Source organism: Athene noctua, chromosome 7 (genome assembly GCF_965140245.1).
Source record: "Athene noctua chromosome 7, bAthNoc1.hap1.1, whole genome shotgun sequence".
Classification (NCBI taxonomy): domain Eukaryota; kingdom Metazoa; phylum Chordata; class Aves; order Strigiformes; family Strigidae; genus Athene; species Athene noctua.
The window spans coordinates 8,669,413-8,690,047 of record NC_134043.1 but is presented as its reverse complement, the minus strand read 5'-3'; the positions used below and the strand labels follow the sequence as shown (position 1 = coordinate 8,690,047).

General features: G+C 37.0%; 1 protein-coding gene across 4 annotated transcripts in view; it reads right to left on the bottom strand.

Annotated features, from left to right (window-relative positions):
* Positions 1–20,635, bottom strand: part of NCKAP5 (NCK associated protein 5) — a 254,198-nt gene that overhangs the window by 117,279 nt on the left and 116,284 nt on the right. For 3 of the 4 annotated variants that reach the window (XM_074910863.1, XM_074910864.1, XM_074910866.1), the window contains one exon: positions 14,675–14,824. In XM_074910863.1, coding sequence (XP_074766964.1) covers positions 14,675–14,824 — 150 coding nt within the window. Of the gene's footprint in view, positions 1–14,674; positions 14,825–19,148; positions 19,222–20,635 lie in introns of those variants that run through there. The other variant, XM_074910865.1, reaches the window with a different exon arrangement.

The window sequence follows — 20,635 nt, the reverse complement described above, 5'->3', positions numbered from 1 at the left end:
TTTTAAATACATCCATTGAGCTTATTTCTATTTTAATTCTGAGAAAAAAAATTACTTTTCTTTGCTATACTATGCAATAGATTTGAAGTATAGCATGATGTTATAATTGATATTGCCACAAAATATATTTAAACAGAATAAAATATAAAATACATTATTTTCCTTCTCCCGTGATAAATCATTTTACTCTATTCCTTTAAAGACTTCGAGGTAAAAGGTTTCCACCACAATAAGCTATTAATGTCAACTGTTTCACAATTCATTACATAAATTTCAAACAAGTTTCTCTCTTTTTAACTACACGGGAGCACTGAGTTATTTCTGAAGGCAATGTTTCCTGCAATTTCACTTTCTTCATCAGAAGTCACCCGTAAGTCAACGGCCCCAGGTATTTCAAAATGAACTTCTTTTGATGGCTTCAGTTATTTCTCTCCCTTCCAGCTAAGGAGGTGTGAAGCAAAGCGAAGCAGAACAGGTATTGTTGCACTGTATTACAAATAGGATCAAATGCCATATAACATGCAGCAATTGTTTTGTAGCCAATAGCTAACTTCTAATAACTGAATCACAAAATTACTGTTCATTTCTTGCTAACTGAAATAAAACTCTATTTGCAAACATCACCTTGCTTCTCCTGAAAGCTTTGAACATTTTTCTCTTGTTTTTATAGGCACAGTAAGTAGCAAACAATGCCTCTCACTCCACACAGCAATATGAGGTAGGTTGATTTCCACACTGACATTTGTTAAATTAAATTTCTGATTCATTTCATTTTTAATCTTTTAGAGTGGAATAGTGAATTTACAGAGCAATTGTGTTTTGCTCAAAAGAACAACAACCCAGACCCCAAATTCTTTCTCTTAAAAGCTTCAACAGTTTGGAGGTGCATCCATTTTTTCTGCCCTGCAGACTGCGCTCACTTCAGAAAAGATGAATGTAGAGGGAGGGGATCTTTTAGAAATTGTCTGATGTGGCAGCAGCACCTGAATGTTATTGTAACTAGTCATACGAAATTTCTTCTGTTGTGGTGGCTGTCATCAGGTGCATCTACAGTGGCTTTTTGGCTTGGATGAGCAGTGAGTGTCCTTCTCAAGTGATTTTTCGGATCGTCGTGCTGACCGGGCTACGCTTCATACGGCAGTGTGGCCTTGGAGCCAAGGGACTGGCTTTCTTTTAAATGAAATTGGAAGAGGAACTCCAACCGCTGCTGGGCTTCGCTGGAGCTCAGCCAAAGTAAACTCCCCAAAATGTATACAATGTGGGTGTTGGGTCCCTAGCACAAACAGCTTGGCTCTGAGGATCTGCCCCTGTTACGCTGCACTGCTTGATAAGGTAGACATACAATTATAGGTTATCTTCAGATCCTAAATTTATAGTGATAGGCTTAAGGAAGTCAACTGCCAGGACAAGAATGTATCCCATAACACCAAAGTCAAAGATAGGCCTGTTGGGAAGGCTTTTTCCTACATACAACAGAAATATGCTTACTGCATTTTTTACTTGGATAATTTTAGAGCTTTGTACTTTAAGAAAATAGAAAATATGAAAGTGTACAGAAACATATACATTAAAGCCAGCTACATGGAAAGTAAATCCTATTTTAATTATATATTATTAACTGCAATACTAAATACTAAATACTTTCCAATTATTTACTTAATCTTGCTCTTCAGCTTATAAAATTTATCTCAGATTTTGTTCTTTGTACCTGTATTTGTTGGTAAACCACATCCCTAGGAGGTCTAAGAAAAGCCTTAGACTTCACACTTTGGGAGAATGTAGAAAACTGTAGAAGTTCTTAAAAAACAAGCTTTGGATGACAGTAATAGTCTCATATGGAACATACATTAAGTCAAAGCTGATGGGATTCAGTCGTGGTCTGGTAAGAAGCTCAGGCATGAACAGCAAATTATCATCACGTGTAAGTAAGCACAACTCACGTGCAGCCACTGTAACTACACCTACCTTCACATGTTCAAATCTGACAGCCAAATACACTAACACTAGTATCAAACATAAGGAAATGTTACTGTTATCTTTATGCCAAGTTGCCGTTCAAGAGCACCATGTGATTAATCGATTTGCCTAAAGGGAAAATGTGGAGAAAAGAATAAAAATAAATCAATGTATGAAATACTATGCAATGTAATATATACCTAGGATCGATCACATTACTGCTTTGTCAGATTGGCCTGCAATTGGGAAATATTCCTGCCTGGCAGAGGTCAATAGCAGGGCAAATCAGTTGCTTAAAAACATGAGAAGTTCTCATTTCTTATTTCTATTCAATTTCTCTGTGAAAAATACAGGTTTTTGCCTAATATTAGCAAGGGTTTTTTTACCGTGAACTAAGAATACCTGATTTTAACCATCTAATTGGGTAAAATTTTGAATAGTTACCCTAGGGTCACTGTAAAGGATAAAATATATGATAAAAGAAAGGAGTACAAAGAAGACCACCACTGGAATGAAAAAAAAAAAGAATTCTGCCACACCAAGAGGAGCCAAGAGGAAGGCACAATCTGTTTCCTTAGCAGTGAAGTTATGTCAACACTACACCAAGCAGCTCTGTGCAGATCCACGAAGGCTGGCTCAGGTTACTAATGCATTGTTCCACTGGGACTAATACCCTGGTTTTCAAGAAGAATTAATGAGTTCAAATGAAAACTATGCCATGCAGCTATACTGCTTCTGCTACCTGAACTACTTTGCATGACAGGGCACCATATAAAAGTCTATTGTTTATAAAGCTTGTAACATGGTCTCTTTCTTTCACTCCTCCTACCTTAATTTAATCAAATTAATGTATGTATGTAAGGAACAGCTTTCTCTGCATTGCACTGGGGAGACAATACAATGTCTAACAAAATTGTTTTTGTGATGACACATCAAATTTAAGGTTACAGAAAGAACATTCGTTACTTATTTAAGAAAAAGAATATTACAACTGTCATTATTGGTAATAACAGTTAAAGTATAATGACATCAAATGCAATATAGGACTGAAGGAAATTATCAAGGAGGAGGCAACAGGGTTTTCTCCGGCACATGTCTAAGGTCTAAAGAAGCAAACTCCATAAGGTTTAAAAAAAGCAAAAAAAATAAGCTATCACGAGGCAAGTAAGGAGAAACTTCAGCTGTTTCAGCCATATGACCTCTTCACTGAAAAGCCTGTCTCCACCCATTTCCAGCTTACCATAAACTGTTAAGAGAAATGCTAAGTATTTCAGCAGAAGAGATGCAATATCTTCTGTCTAAACACACAACAGTCTCACATAATGTGCAACTCATCTCTTCAGATAACCTGAAACTGTTGCTGCAATAACTTTACAGAGGACTTTGTCTAGCAAAGTAACCAATTTGTTAAGTACTCTTTTTCTTACAGTTTACCAACAAGCTGAATGACAAACCTAGTTCTTACTTCCTTCCCCTTTTTCAAAGAACTTTTTCCTGAAGAACTTCTACATTAAGACTCAGAGGATTTAAAATCAGGATTATTCTGAAGGAACAGACCATTTGACTGACTGAAGACAGGGAAACTTGCAGGCTTACTAAAGGGAAGGAGTTGTAATTACTAACTGAGTGTTTCTCTTCTCCTAAGTAATTTCCAAGCCTTGGCCATGTATGAGTACATACTAACCAGAAGAGGAATAGGAAAATGCGTGAATGAGAAAGATGAATGAGCACTGTCACCAGATGTGATGGAAGGCCAGCAGTTATCCCAGGTATTCCTGGGGGAAGGGAGGAATCTCTGCCCTCTAGATGGCATTATGCGCCTCCAGATCCCAGATGCATCTGGGGAGCCCTGCCAGGCAATCTGATCATTGCTCACCTGCCCACGAAACATGGGCACGTCTGACAAAAAGATCAGATGGCAGTTCTTGCTCTCAACGGGAAGGCCACAGCTGCACACTGCTAAACAGCAGAACAGAGGCTATCCTGGGCAGAGACCCTGTTTTAGCTGTTTGATGTGGGAAGCAGAGGAAAGGTGCTCAGACTGAGACAAAACAGATGGAGGACCTCCCTGACCCTTTAAGGGGAAAGCAACTTACAGCTGGCAGGGATGGGCAATATGTGAAAACATGTGATTTAAAAAACAAAAACAAAACACAACAAACAGGAAAAAAATGATCATTATAAAACCACAAAACTCTTCTATTTGACATTTAATAGTACTGCAGAGCTTAACCAAAGGTACATTGAAACATGCATGTTTTCATACAGGTATACATGTCCACACATACAAGGTTATATCGTACCTACTGTATATATGTATAGCTGTTCTGATAATACACTGCAACTGAATAATGAGTTAGTGAGTAGGTATCTACAGAAGTATCAGCGAAAATCAGAGTCAAGCATAATGGTCCAAAGTCAGACTATTCCACGTTTGATTTATCTATTCTCTTTATATATTTATAACTAATCTTAAAATCTCTGCTTGTCACCATGACGGATGAAGTAGACTTAAAAATAATTGTTTTGAGTATTTTCTGCTGTGGACTATTAAAGTGGCTGTATAATAAAGCCAGTGAATATTGAATTTCATGAATATGTTAACCATATAGATTTCACACGTGTAGTTAAATATATAACCCACACAGGAGACAAGACCCTTATTTTCTGAAGCCAGCACAGCTCCAGTAATTCTAGTAATATGAGTGCAACTGTACCTGCCCAGAATCCCAGCTATAATCTCTAATTCTGTATTTCTTCCAGATGAACAAAAAAGGAAACCACTATCCAATTAAGAAAAAGTGCATCACCATGCAGACCTCATTACTGTTTCATCATTTTCCAAGGCCAGGAAAGAGAAACGAAAAGAGAGAAATTATTTTGCTATGTAAGAGTTGTAAGGGATTCAGCTGTAACAGATGAGGTAAATTAATTGGGATTTCCTATGCGGCCAGTGGACAATGTCCACAGAATACTGGGATTTTCTTAATAACGTTAGTTTGACAGGAACTGCATCTATTTATTTAGTTTATGAACTATACAACTGTCATTACTGTCAGCCAAATTGCATGCATTAGTATGCAAATTAAAAATATAAGGCATGATTCGAAAATCTCTGTCACACAGAATCCTTCCTCTGAAAGAATTGCCACTGTGAGCAATAAGAAGGCTCACCGAAAGTGCTTGTGTAGAATCTGTCCTGGAATGCATACCTGATAGAAACGATTTAAAAAAACTACTGAGTCTCACTCTCTGAAATGATAGATGTGTTGGGATAAACACAGTCACCTAGATCTGTAACACAGTGTTGGGAAATCTCATTTCATTCAGCGGAGAGTGAATTTTCAATTGTACCACATGCCTGATTGCTAAAAAAGGTAAGTTACATTATCTACTGATTACGTGCAAGAAGGCACTATACATGGAGAGAAGGGCACTGAAAAACTATCATTATTTAAATTATAAAAGTCAGACTGAAATATCAGATTCCTTCACTGCAGCCTAGCAAGGACTCTTTGCAGAACATGGTTAACATTTATTTCAATAGAGAAAATCTGACAGGTTTAATAAAACCGAGACGATTTTCCTTGACTTCTGTGACTTACCTTTTCTTCACTGACTACACCTATTTCTTAGACCTTCTGGCACCAAATCATTATTCTTGTAGCCATATTCGATACTTTGAACTATTTAAAGAGCATTTGTTATGTCAGCCAAGCAAGTAACACAGAGCTTTCTCTGTGGTATATATTGATAGCTGTAAGAAAAGAGCCATTGTACTGGAATTTGAAATATCATAGAAAAAACTGAATTTATAGCCTGCTTTTACAATAAATATATGCAATTACAATTGGTTGTGCTAAAATGAACAATAAATGGTTATCTATCTAAAAGATCTTATAAACAGCAACCTGACTAAAATATTAATGTGAATTAAAAATTGCGTATAAGAAATGTTTCTTCCATGTGGAGATGTTGGATTCCCTGCCTTGGAAAAGGATATTCTATGTCATTCTATCTTGAGAAGGTACAAATCAGGAACAGTGTAAGTTACTCTGCCTTTCCAATGTTCCTTGTACCTCACTTGGACAGACTAATGTGTGAAATGTCTAATGTTAGAAAGCTAATAACATTTATTAAAACCTAAACTGACTGCATGAGCAGGCTAAAGAAGAAAAATTCCAATACGCCGCAAAATTCCCTTTATACAAGTAGTTGATGGGGTATGACATGATGTCATACTTAAAACAATTAAATGCAGTTTTAAAACTTACAGAATAGCGACATCAGTCAGCATATTCTGTTGAGCACTTCACTGAAACAGCAAATTTCGAGAGATTACTGCTTCATAGGTATCTCACAGTACAAAGCAGAGAGTTGATCTGAAAGTTTTTACCTTTTCAACGTGTGCCAAAAACTCAGAAGCTCTGCATGTTGTGACCCAAAACATTTAACTTCTGCACCACTGCTGTGGTGTTTCATAGGAGGTGATATTCTTTTTTTCCCCTAGACTTAGTTAGAAAAGAAAACAATACCATCTGTTACTCAGACTAAAATTCCCAGGAGGCACCACGGTTGATTTTAGAAACTAAGTATTTTAAGCTGTCACTTAACTGAATAGTCAGAAAAATGCAGATATGCATGGCCTCCTCCATGCCTCTTCCACCAGCCATGGAGGCAATGACTTAATGTACAGACTTTTTTATATTAAGGCACTCTTCCATTTCAGGAAATGGAACTGTTTGGTGGATCAGCAGTCTCTCTCTCTAATGATAGCAGCAAATGGTTACAGCAACAAAAACCAGCAAATCTGAACAGCTCTTCCTACATCCAGTGGGCAGAGCTATTTTCAACATCCCTGTGTAAATTCATATCCCTGCTAGATCTTCTTGATTTTTGCATGCCAAAAAAGAAATTGCCTTGAATTTTGACTGGCTTGGGAAAAAAAACGTGTGAAAGGAGAAAAAAAAGAAATTCCTTTTAGATCCTCAATATTTTACTGTCTGCAAGAAATACTCATCACATACTAACTGAATTTAACTCTCTGCCCAGAAAAGGTTTCTATTAGTCTTCATATTCTATATGAAGATATTATTTCTATTACCATCCCAACTGATAAGGTGCATCAACCACTGAGCGCTATTCAGTCTCTGTGCCAACTATGGAGAATGAAGCTTCATGCACTTGTGGGCAGTGTGTAGGATGGATGGAAAAGCCACAGTGGAAGATCTGAACAGCAGGAGGGCATGAGCTGGCAGGAGGGAGGGTAAAAACATCTGGGAAGGCGGTGCATTTAAAGACTGCAGCAGGAGTGGGTGAGGACAGATGGCAAAGAGGAAGACACCCCAGAACACAAAGGCAAGGAGAAACAGGCAGCAGCCATGAGATTTGGTTCTGAAAGACTCGGAACAACTGAGCCACCGAAGACTTACAGTAGAAGAGTTCAAGCATCAAGAGATTAGAGAATACATTCAGCTTGATAGTACTTGTTTGGTTTTAATTTAAAATTTACTTAGTTATTGGGAAGCTAAAACAGTTTGCCAATACTATTACCGCCAAAGAGCTGGAATAAACTGGGCTGGTTTTGAAACCAGTGATGCAAGTCAATGCTGATTCATTATCAGCCATTGGGTAAGTTTGGAAATAAGGCCTTCCCTGCCTCATTGTCTTGATCGCTGGCTTTAAAAAAAAAAAAAAAAAAAAGAATTCTTAGGCACAGTTCAGAAAAGTAATTATAGAAGTCTCCTACTGAAAAGATTTAAAAGTAAAATAATCCAATAATTAGGATTAAGTAGGTTGGCCTTTGGTGACTGATCATCATAATGAATCTAGTTATGTGGATGGCCAAGGCATTGGGCTAAGGAGAGGCTTCTGGCTGAATCAGATTAAATGCATTGGCTGGAACAAGACTGGTTGCTGCAAAATATTTAGAACACTGCTACGAAATATTTAAAAGTTTCATGATTTTTCTATGCATCTGAGTAAAGTGATGCAAATTTCCTATAAACCAAAGTGAAGCAGCTGATTTTCAATAAACATGTTCTTCCTCAGTTATTTTCAGAAACTTGGGCTCTTTGCCCCTGCATACTGCATGTTTCTTTCCATGAAAAATAATATCATTATTAATTTTCTTACCGTTTTACATTGTAGCACATGAAAATGGAAAATGAGGAAAAAAAAAAAGAGAAGAGAAAATAACCTAAGAGCAGAACAAAAACCACCAGCATCCCACTCAAAATAGTTATCTTCTCAACCCACTCAAAGGAAATATGTGTCCTTCTCATATTTCTTTTTTATCTTTTTTATAGTTCATTGATACCATGTCTTTCTTCCTCTGCAGGGTAGTAAAAACATAGTATTGGAAATACTTGACATACTTCCTCATTTGTTTAATGGTGATGATACGAGGGAAATTACCCTTCTAATATATTTGAACATTTAGCTTATTATCCTGAGTGAGTTTTCTCCCAAAGCTCAATTTATTAAAACAAAACACATCCTTCTATGATGAACTGCAAAGGGCAAGAGGGCAAAATTCTATAATTAAAATTAGAGTGGTTTCGTGACTCTTGTCTAGCAGATACTGCTTCTACTGCAGCTTAGTTTACTGAAACTTTCATTGAGTCTCACTCACCCGCAAGCAATGAGATTTTCACACATGAATTAGGCTTTTCATTTGATAACTTCAAGGTTACAATTTAATGCTACCCCAGTGGCTTGCTATTTGGTGAAAAAATCAAGATTGTGAGCAGCCTTCAATCATTATTTTTTGAGGTCAATGGAACTTGTGCCCATTGCAGAACTTCTGGGAGGGAAGGGGGACACTCAGCAAACCAGGGAAACCACTTCCTTCTTGACAACGTCTATTTTAATTTGAATGTAAATTCTGTGGTTTTAGCAAGGCATTAGTTGTGTGCCATCACAGGCTAAGGTTGATAAATCATCTTTTCTGAAGAATGGATGCTGCCCCCACACAACCAAAACCCATGAATTGGCCATAAGAAGGTGAGGGTACACTGCTCATCTAACAGAGGGGAGTGGAATGGGACCACGTGTGGTCAAACGAGGCATGTTCATACAGCCATGAAACAGAATAGGTGCTAGCAAAAATGTGTGTCCTATCCTAAACGCAGGCACTACCCATCCCAGAACAGACGGACACCTTGTCATAAGACAAGCGTGATGCACCATATGATGCAGTGTACATGCTGACTTCTGCCATACAGATACACTTACAAGCCTCACAGGAGGGAGCATGCCTGCACTCTGCTTATGTGAAAGACTTCTAGTGATTTCTGGGAGAAAGGGCTCTGAGCTCTTCAGAAATGCAGATAAGAAGTCAATCCTGTGCCTACATTCATAGGGGAACCAGCATAGAGAGGGGGTTGGAGTGAGCAGGGTGAATTCACATTCTTTTCCTCTCCAAAATGAATCTAGGATCTATAGTTCAGATGTTCCTGATACGTGGTAACTCAGCATCTAAGAGCTGGACAGACACCTCTAGACTTGAAACCTTAATTCCATCTCTTCTGTAATGTTTTCCTCTTTGTTTCCTGTGTAAAACACGTTATCCTACCAGACTAAACCAGGGCATTATGGCCCTCTCCTCTGAAGTGTTTCCAGTTCTGGTGTAAGAATACATTCAGACGGAAGAAGCCAGAGGAAACCAGACAGCTTCCCAAGGTATTTGAGTGCATGCCATACTCTAGCTCTTCACCTGCCTACAGATGTGGTATCAAGGCACAAATAGACTAAATAAATTTTAATAAATAAAGAATGCAGGAAAACTTAGATGGGAATCTAGTCTTCATGAGTCTTCATCCAGTATCTACTCACACTCCTATTTCTTTTTGAGGAATTGAGAGGACATGCAGTGTGTGAGAGGACATTAACACCACCAACAAATTTGTCTTTCTTATGGAATCCCCTTCATACTGGCAAAGCAGAGCATCATCCAAAACAACCTCCATTAAGTACTGTTTGGTCATTTAGTTTGGAGCAATGCCAGTCAGCTTACTTTCTTCATAATCAACCAAAAGCAAAATACTTTCTAAAAAGTCGCACTACTACAGTTGCAAAGAAGGAAGTTTGGAAGAGCTGGAGCATTTCATACAGCTAGACATAGTTAATTCATTCTGAATTATCCTCACTGTATAAATGTCTGTGCAAATGACAGACTTTAACAAGCCTTCAAAGCTGACACAGTATTTATCACTGATTAAATCTTTAAAATCAAAGTAACTATGGCTTTTACAGACATGTTTAGATTAAGACTGACACTAACTCAGTATATCAGTTTAATTCATTTGCAATTATGCAGGTGCTCAGGCAGCCTGTACTTCAGTCATTTAAGGCTAAACTGGGGCAGAGAGCCCATAGCTCCATACTGGATAACAAAGCTCTGGGACAGTCTTAAGGCCTTTACAGACACTGGTTTTCAAATATTTTCAAAGCTTTCCTCTGTGCACTGTGCCTGTGTAAACTGTTCTTGATGGAAACAAGAAATAGTATACAGTCTTGCAATGAGAGTCCATATAACAACATAGTCAAGAGGGCACATTAAGGTTCTGTGAAAATTTCCAACTTACATGCATATGACATTAGAAATATAATATTATTGTTTTAATGTAATTGTGTATATACCTGCATATACCTGAAATTGCTATATGAGGGTTGATGCATGCTCAGAATAAATTTTTTTTTGTACATTTCTGGATACCATTTTATAAGAAATTGCAATTATTCTGGTGATGAAAGCAGATTAAAAAAATGAAATTCCACCAAGGAGTTGATATGTTATTCACCGTACTTCATTAATATTTCATTTTTTTCAGCACTCCAAATACACAGAGAAGTTATCAGAGAATTTTTTTTCTTTGTAAGAGTTAGAAGGCATTTGATCATAACTGCTGAAGTAAATTAAGTGGCATTTCAAGAGCAGCCAACTAAAAATGCTGAAGGCACAAAGGAGTTTTGATATCCAGGAAATCACAATTAATTTCAACTACATAAAATGGGATACAAGATGGTATGAACCATTTGTTATTTGTCATCTGTTTCATTTGATTAGAAACGTATGGTATTTATCAGTCAGTAGAGTGGAAATAGAATTTGCTGTAAATGATAAAGGATGTAAAAAGATTATAGGTAAAAGGAGCAATGGAAGAATATGTATATATATTTCTTATCAAAGTATATGATAGCTTTCACTTGGGCTGACTTACAAAGACACTTTATTATACTGATTTGTATTGTTCGGTGGGAAAATTTCTAGGTTAAACAGAAATTAATAAAATCTAAAAGGTATTACAGAAATTTATTTGGCAATATATTTGATAGCACCCAAGAAAAAAAGAAATGTTAAAAACAAGTCCACTGATATGGAAGCCATTTAAAAAGAGTTTTCTGTGAAAATGAAGCCTCACCCCTTTTTTCACACTTAGATTTGATAATTTCTGGGTCCATATCCAACAGTCCAACATGACTACAGTTTTCCTCACATTGCCAGAAATTCCTGAAGAGAAACACCACATATCTCATATCTACCATGCCAGTACTTCAGGAAGGGCAGAAACAATCTATTTCATGTATGTGTCCTGGTTTTGGCTTGGATAGAGCTAAGTTTTCATCTTTGTAGCTAGAATAGTGCTGTGTTTTGGATTAAATATGGGATTTGGTATAAGAAGAATGTTGGTAAAAACACTGATGTTTTTAGCTAAGAAACCAAGGACTTTTCAACTTTCCATGTCCTGCCTGTGTGCAGGTGCACAAGAAGCTGGGAAGGAGCAGAGCCAGAGCAACAGACCCAAACCAGACAATGAAATATTCCATATCATGTAACAACATGCTCAGTATAGAGATGAGGGTTGGCCAGGAAGCTTGCTCTCTTGCTTCTGGGACTGTGGTTTCAGGATCTTCTCTTCTCTGGGATCAGCTACGCGGGAACAGGTGAGCAATTGCATTGTGCCCTACTCATTTGTATTTTCTATTATTACTATTATCATTATTCTTGTTTTATTTTAATTATTAAATTGTTTTTATCTCAACCTTCAAGTCTCCTTACCTTTACCCCTCCAATTCTCTCCCTCCTCCCCCAGGTAGGGAGGGTGAGGGAGTGGCTGTGGGCTGCTTGGTTGCCAGCTGGGTTTAAACCAGGACAGTCCTTTTTCCCGTTCCCATCTAGCAATCAGGTAGCAAGAGCATGAGAGTCGTAATCTCAGGGTCATGGGTTCCAGCCTCACACTAGGCACCAAACAGGATCTCTTTTCCCATATAGATATTCAAAATAAAAGAAACTGAATAATCTATTATATTGCACATGTACCAGCTAAACTACTCATTTATCCCTGTGCTGGTCAATAGCTTTTCTCTTTTGGTATTTCATTTACTTGAAACTTAGCTCAGACTTACCCAGCTTCTTTTGTTTTAATGTGATCAGTCAAGAGAAGGTACCAGAAAAAACATTACCTGCTAAATCTAAACTTTTATATAATAAAAATGTTACACCACTTGCTCAAACTTTTTCCTAAATATGCACTGTCATATACATTTTCATACACATATATACATACATACATATGGTCCCTCATTTCAAGAGAAGCTCACTGTATCAACAGGATGATGAATACAGGTAGGGAGAATGATGGAATCATTTTACAATGCTCTAACAGACTGCGCTACATCTTGTCATGAGCTAAATTCAAGTAACAAAGTAGTAACAAACAAAGTAATATGAAGAGATATTAAAAGATTTCTTTAAAGTGCTGTATTAATAGGCATTAATAGATTAGGTCCCACATTTTGACTATTACTTTTACTAGGTTCTGCTTATAGGCGGTCTTCAGAGTCTACACTGCACAGATGGAGGACCAACTTTAGTAAGTACTTTAGCCTTGCCGATTTTATTGTGTATGACGCAGTAACACCTAATCATGTAAAGATTAAAGATTCTGACACCCACAGCACAGGAACTAACAAACAGTAATTTTTTGTTCTTTTCTGTATAGACTAATAAAATATTTAGAATAATTAGTCTGCCAATAGTAAAGGATTAGAACTGCTAATTGCATATAACTTTAAAAAGTATGTCTCTTAATTAATAAACCATAAAGTCTTTGACATTACAATTTATATTCTTCAAGAGAAAGATCAAGTGCAAGGATATATAACATTAAACAACACACAATTAACAACACTTTGTTTTAATTATCTTGGGTCACAATTAATGTTGGCCCTGCAGTTCATCTTTTTACTTTGATAGCTCCTTAGGCTATTTATGTAGATTAATTATTGAAGTATTGGCATTCACTAATCCGTGTTTTGAAGAAGCCACTGCACAACACTGACATCAGTGAGATCTGTTTGCCGACCTTCCAGAACTAGATTCTATCTGTCCATAATGTTACTTTATGTATCTGGCAATTTGCCACAACTGATAAAGGTTGTGACATTATTGAACAACTTCCTAACAACTGAGGACATAAAGAACTGCAACTGTCATGCAGACTGATTAAGAACAAGGTGAAGCAAACACAAATCATGCATATTTGGAAATAAAAGACCACAAGGAACCAACAGTCATTCTTCATCGACAGATAAAGCAAGGCTACAGTAAACTGTACGTTTATCAGAGTTTTATGTGCCTTAAAAAATTGGTATCATATGTTTATATCCCAGGGCAAAATTAGACTTTATTAATATTAAATGTGTTTATTTTACAGACAGACTAAGCTTTTGAAGGAAGAAAAACTGTAGATACCGCCTACACTTTTCAGTTTTCAGATTCTGTATTTAGATCCAAACATGATTATAACTATTCATGTTTTACTTTTAACAAAGTCCTCAAGAACAAAAATCCAGAGTACAGGCCTAGTGATGAAGTCTTTGTTTACCACTATGATCTTTCTAAGGCATTCATTTACCCACACACATAACACTGCATAGATACTTGAACAGAAGAGAATGGAGGAGACCTGACAAATTAAAAATATGCCTTTATGCTACTTCAAAAGTATATTAAAATATGCACACTGTTGGTTTTTTATACACATTAAAGCCCATGCTTCTGTCAAGGAGCACAAAATAAATTCACATATATAAGCAGTTACAATCTTACCTGTACCTTGTCCATGGTTGCCTAACAACACTTTAGAACTTTTCCTCTAGTTAGGAATTAACCACAAGGTGTACTACTTTGCACATCCTAATTTTCCAGAAATGCACTCAAAACGTAGAGTGTGCAGTTTTCCATGCGGTCTACAAGGAAATAGATTTTCCACAATCTAGCAATAAAAAGACCTGAGGTCTCCCAAGCAAGCAGTCCAGCAATTAAAAGTTGAGCAATAAACTACAATGAAGCAACACTGGTTTTATGACAGTTGTTAAACCACCTATATTAATCTTTCAATATTAATCATTTAAAAAAAAACAGTAAAAACAATTTCTCTTATTAAATGGTCTCAACTGAATTAAAATACTGTATGAAGGTATACCTTTTTAAAGGTATCTGATGCTCAACATTAGAGAGGGATCCTTTCAGCAGTTCTAAGACTAAGCTTCTTGTTCATCCTTGGTAAATGCATCATAAAAAAATACCCTAACATGAGTACAGGTGACCTGTGAAAGATTGGATTTATAATACAAGGTGATTCAGTGCCAATAAATGAATGAGGCAGGGGGCAGGGTGGTCTTTTATGTGTGAAACCATTGTATTTCTTACCTCCAGAGCTTTCAAACGCTCCAATAGCAATTTTGTCTTTTCTTTTTCCTCTTCAGTGCTGCTGCTTTCACTTCTTGAATCTTCATCTGCTGGCGTGTGAATTTTCTCCATGCCTTCTTTACATTTCCTACTGTCTTCTGACAGCTTTTCCTGAAATTGTTTTTTAAAATGTCATTACTCACAGGTGGAAATGAAGTTAACTATGCAAATAGCTTCAAATCTCCCTTGTATATGAATGAAAAAAAAAGACAGAGCAAGCTGCTAGTTACATGATTACAGTACTAAGTAAGTAGAGTCATGAAGGGTCTATGAAACATGTTGCTGTGCCAATACTGCAAAAGTGTATGCACAACTTAACTGCTACACTACTTAAGATTTTTTAAAAGTGGAACTCATCATCTTTTTAATAAAAAATCTTGCATTTTCTTCTTTCAAAGTTGCAACAAAAATTAAGCATACCAGCTTTCAATGGAAGCATTTTGCCACTGACATATAAAGCAGCTTATTGAGGAAAAGCTAACATATGTTCATGTCTAATGTATTTCACCTTTCTTCATCTACAGCTAATATTTGAATTACTAAATAATGGGCTGAGAACCAAGCTCCAACCTGAATACTGATTTAAGATCCACACTAATATGTAACTGGAGAGAATCAAAGTGACAGCAACATTTTCAGAAGTGCCCCAGTCTATTACAAGTCAGTCAGATTGGGTTATTATTAGCTGCTGCTGCTAAGTGGATATGGCTGCTGAGTTTTACAGGAGGTCTATAAAAATCATAGGACTGAACAGTGAATCCTACTAACTCTATTAATTATGTGTCCAAGTTCTGTGTTGAGAGAGAGACAACGAGAGAGAGCAAGTAAAACACTGAGATTACAAGCTGGCAATGTAAAACACTGCCCAAAATGACAAGGCAAGCATAAGAGGAAAAAAGAGAACTACACAGATGTATAGAGTGAATTATCATCTGAGTGCAACACTAAGTGGACAGTCTCTACCTTGTAAACCATGTTCTCTAACTATAGAGCAGATGCAGTGTGACAACTAATGGGAAGATTAAGAATGGAAAATATGATGTAAATCAATATTAAATAATGGGTGTCAACACAAATCTAGAGAAGTCCTTTAATGAACATTTAGTTTTCTTTGTGTGCCTTTTTGACAATTCTGATATACAAAGGCACACACTTCCATGATCTTTCGGTTAGTCTGTAAGTGAGATGTATTTTCTGTAACTACTACAGAACATAAACTCTGTCTAAGCATGTATTTTCATGAAGAACAGTTCCAGCTTGAATAACTGTGCAAATATAACTCTTCGAGAGTTAACAGCAAGACATTATCTTAATTAAAACCCATAAACACAACAGAATTAAAAATCAGCACTGTGAATCACATTTCTAACAATGTCTTTTTTAAATATTAACTAGCTTAGAAATCGACTATTACTATGTTAAAAGTTTAATCAACGATCAATTTTATAAACTCTGGGCTTAATCACTGAATACTCTTACATGAGGCACCGATCTCATTCTGAGCCTCAAAGCATGAATGTCAAAGAGCCATTCCATCAGATTTCCAGCACTAGTGCTATCCTGATCACAAAGGAACCATAAATACAGTAGTTGTGGGGTTTTTTTCTTGCTTGCTACTCACTGGTACAACGATCAAGCATCTGTAAAAGAGCCATTAAATCATTTACCCTTCAAGTTGCGCTGGTGAGTGCACTGACATAAAAAATTTCTGTGAACTTGGGGGAAAAAAAATAGATGAAGGTATCTCTTCGATGTAATTCAAACACAAACAATCATTTTTAGGAGAGAATGTGACATGAATTAGATGTGGCTAGCTATGGAAGAAAATATAAACGTCTGACCAGGGACACCTTTCCTGCTCAAACTAGAGGGCAGCAATTTCAAAGGACAGGTAGAAGAAAGCATAGGTTATGACATTTCATCACAGAAAGGGGAGTAAGACATCTTCCCAGAGTAAATCCCAGACACCGAAAGAAATAACCCATTCATCTTCTAATTACAAAATCTGAGGAACTTACCTTGCACACTAGTAGAATAATCAAGAATACATATCTTGTTTTACTATGATGTTCACTAGAATACCTCGATACTTAATGCTGTTACCCCTGCTTGAGTACTTAAGTAGAACTTAATATTAACTTAACATACTTAATATGTATGTTAAATACACATACATATTAAGTACTCATCTAAGCACACGTATTTTCAAAATTAGTTTATTACTGAGTAATAATACATGAGTTATAGTGTTTCAGGCATGGGCTAAAAAGGTCCCTGATATGTCACCTAACCTACCTGGAAAAACTGCACAACAGAGGAAACCATCACTAACCTTAGAAATTGTGTTTAGGCATGCAGTTTGCTGAGGGCGCTGCCCTGTCACTTTAACCAGTTCTATCTGGGTGATATGCAGTAAGGGTAGAGTGAAAAATCCGTACCCAAGAAAGCAAAGAAAACAGGTGCTTCTTAAACACCTTTTGTGCTTAAAGTCAAGTAAAGTAAGAGGGAGGATGACAAAGGCTTTTGGAATGACAGAATCCTCTTAAGAGTGAAAAATCTGCTAATATCAAAGGCAGCTACCTGCTGGGGGGAGGCAGGAAGGGGCAGAGAGAGATCTGCAAGAGGAAATGTCTATCTCCTACATGACGTTGATCAAATCCTACAGAAGGCTCTGGAGTGAGCATGCTGAAGGCAGCAAATAATGGAGAGAGTAGCTTGTTCCCTTTTTTCCCCTAGATTCCTATCCTTTTTGTGTTACCTCAAATGAAGACCACCCTTTGAACCTTTTAAACAGTCTCTGTTGTATGCCTCACGTTCACACAATTAAAGGCAGGCTAGGTTTTTAAGCTGAATAGCAAAATAGTCTCCAGGTCAGAAGTCCAGCAAAGGCAAAGTAAGTGCTATCCTGCTGATCAAAGCAGTTTCATTTCTGTGAAAACATAACAGATGGAAATAGTGCTCTGGAAGTAAGCTGGACAGGTAAAAAAAACACCAAACAAAAGGTAAAAAATCCTACGACCCAGCTCTTGGTCTCCCCAGACCAGTAAGAGTTTAAGACACATGCTTGTACCATGAGAGGATGCAAGCACAGCAGCCTTCTGAGAATTCTACAGTAAAGGCTCATCTACATCTCTCATGCTCTGTGTCAACAAAGAGACAATAAAAATATTAAATATTCAAATCTTACTAAAAGGAAACTAGGATTATGCTGCTCATTGTAGACCTGTTCCCATGATATTAATGAGAAACTCACAATCAAGTCCTGCTTTGCTTAAGCCTCTCAAGCTGCCATTTCTTTTCTGAAACCAACAGTATTTTGCAAATCTTAAATGACATCCTGCCTTGACCATTATTTCTGAGTATTCAGTTTGTTCTATAAATCAAACAAACAGTACACTGATGATGAACCCTTTGATCAAACACTACAGGCCCTAGAGCCAATGGACAACAAGAGATGAAAACAGACCCTGCAGTCTGGAAATGGCAAGCTTTCTAGAATCAATGAGGAGATATAAATCACTGAAGACACTGATCTATTGAGCTGTACAACACAGCGACCTGACCGAGACTTACCAGAAAGCTGGTTTTCAGTTAGCTAAAGTAGGAAGGAGCAGTGTAATCCTCCCTCTTCCCACTAATAAATAAAAGTAAGAACAATACATTAAGAGAGCAAGAAATCCACCTGAAATTCCAAATGATAATTTACTGGAATTTGCAGAATATAAAGAAATATGTAGAATATAAATCTAAATTTCTCCCTTCCACCTACCTTTCAGAATACCAAACAAAAAGTGTTCTCACTGTTTATATACAAAAGGAATAACTATAATGATCTCAAAAGATATGAGACTTAACTGTCTATTGCAGCAATTACCTCCTCCTTCATTCCCAAAAAAGCAAAAGGCTGCTGACCCTCTGGACACAACGTTAGTCATTGGGATGTCTTTCCTCTAAGACTCATCACGTTTTCAAGGAACAGACAAGAGTCAAAGGGACACTTAGCCAGCTATTTCTTAACCATTATTATTTCAGAAATTATTATACTTTTAAAGTTTTAATGGCAGTACTATCAGTTGCTTGTTCTTTGCCCTTTCTTCTTTCTTAAGATGCTTTCTAGGAATTAACATTACATATACACAGAAAAAAGTTGGGAAAAAAATGAGCTCACTTTAAAACATTTCAATTTGTAACTATGGAAGTTCAAACCAAGACAAGTAAATGTCAGACAGCACAAAATAAAAAAAAAGTAGTTAGCAAAAATCTATTCTAGATTTTCTTTTTAACATTGAAAATCATGATTAGGCACTAATTGGAATACAGGCTCTTCTCTGGTAGTAATGAGAAATACATGATACGAAATGATCACATAGTTCCCCAGGTAACTCCTGTTCCAATTCTTCCTAATTTGAGATTTTACAGTGAAGGAAGTACCTACCCAAGAAAGAAGCATTGAAGAAAACAGAAATCATTAACACTGTTAACCAGCAGATGGGCAGAGAAGGCCAAACAGAACCAGCAGCAGCACAGCACCTGCCACAGCTCTCAGCAATGGGAAATGCAAAGTCCTGCCCGGGGGGAGGAACAACCTCCTGCACCCACAGAGGCTGGGAGCTGACTGCATGGGAAGGTATCTGTTGCAGGGAGGAGAGGAGATGGAGCCAGACCTTTCTTGGAAGTGACATGATGAAAAGACCAGATACAATGGACCCAGCTTGGAACATGAGAAATTGCAATCAGGTATTAGGAAAACTTCTTTTTTTTCCCCCCCTCCTGTGAGGGTGTTCATATGGCCACCAGAACAGGTTATGCAGGAAGGTTTCAAGAATCACAGAGATATTGCAAAATTCACTGGACAAGTGGCTACAATAATACAAAATAGCATAACATAATCCTGATATAACTGGATCTGGACTCTACAGCGCTCATTATAAGCAGCAATCTTTCACAAGGACATGTGACAAAATTCTGATTGAACCACATGAATTAAAAGAAGATCAAGATCTTTAAAATGCTGATTTTCCCCATGAACTCTGGATGACATGAATTGCTTGTCTGGAAACTGATAAGTAATAATTAGAGATGACACCTTCGCTTAAAGAAGCTAAAGATCATTTTCATGTGATGAACACAATTCCTCCAGAGAAGTGAAGTGTTTCAGATGCAATGTGGTAAAAGATCCCTCAGATGCAAACAATCTCTATTTCAATTTTGGGTCAGATTGTGATGCCTGAGTGGAAGATTTTTTTTTTTTTTTTTAATTCCCTTTAATTCTTCAGCTTCTGAAATTTATTAGAGAGAATGGTTTTATAATGGTTACAAATTCAAATTCTTCTGAGAGTCCTGCCTGCAATTTTCCAAAATCACATGTTAATCACACATTTAACCCAAGAATAAAATACATGTAGGCTATATAATTAAATAGTGCTTCTGATTGCTCATAACCACTTATTTGAGAAAAAAATTCAAAATGATTCACAATGTAGTTATTACAGATCATATACAGAGGCAATGGTAACAGGCATCCAGGAATCCAATCAAATATGGAACCCAAGGCAAGTGGCTAACTTGGCATCTCAAAGCATTTAGCACCTTCCATGATGCCTCAGGACCTTCTCCAGGACTTTCTAGATAAGATATTTACTAAATACTCATCTTAGATTTCAGTAACTGAATTTGGTGATCCAGGTACACTATATTACACTTCTAACACTCTTTCCTGTTATAACTCTTAACCTCCCAACACAAACTGCGATTTACAAATCCATATACAGAATTGTTTATTTATGCACTGGTTCTGGCTGGGATTGAGTTAATTTTGTTTACACTAGCTAGAACTGGGCTATGCTTTGGATTTTTGCTGAAAACATCTTGATGATTCGGGGATGTTTTTGTTACTACTGAGCAGTGCTTACACAGCGTCAA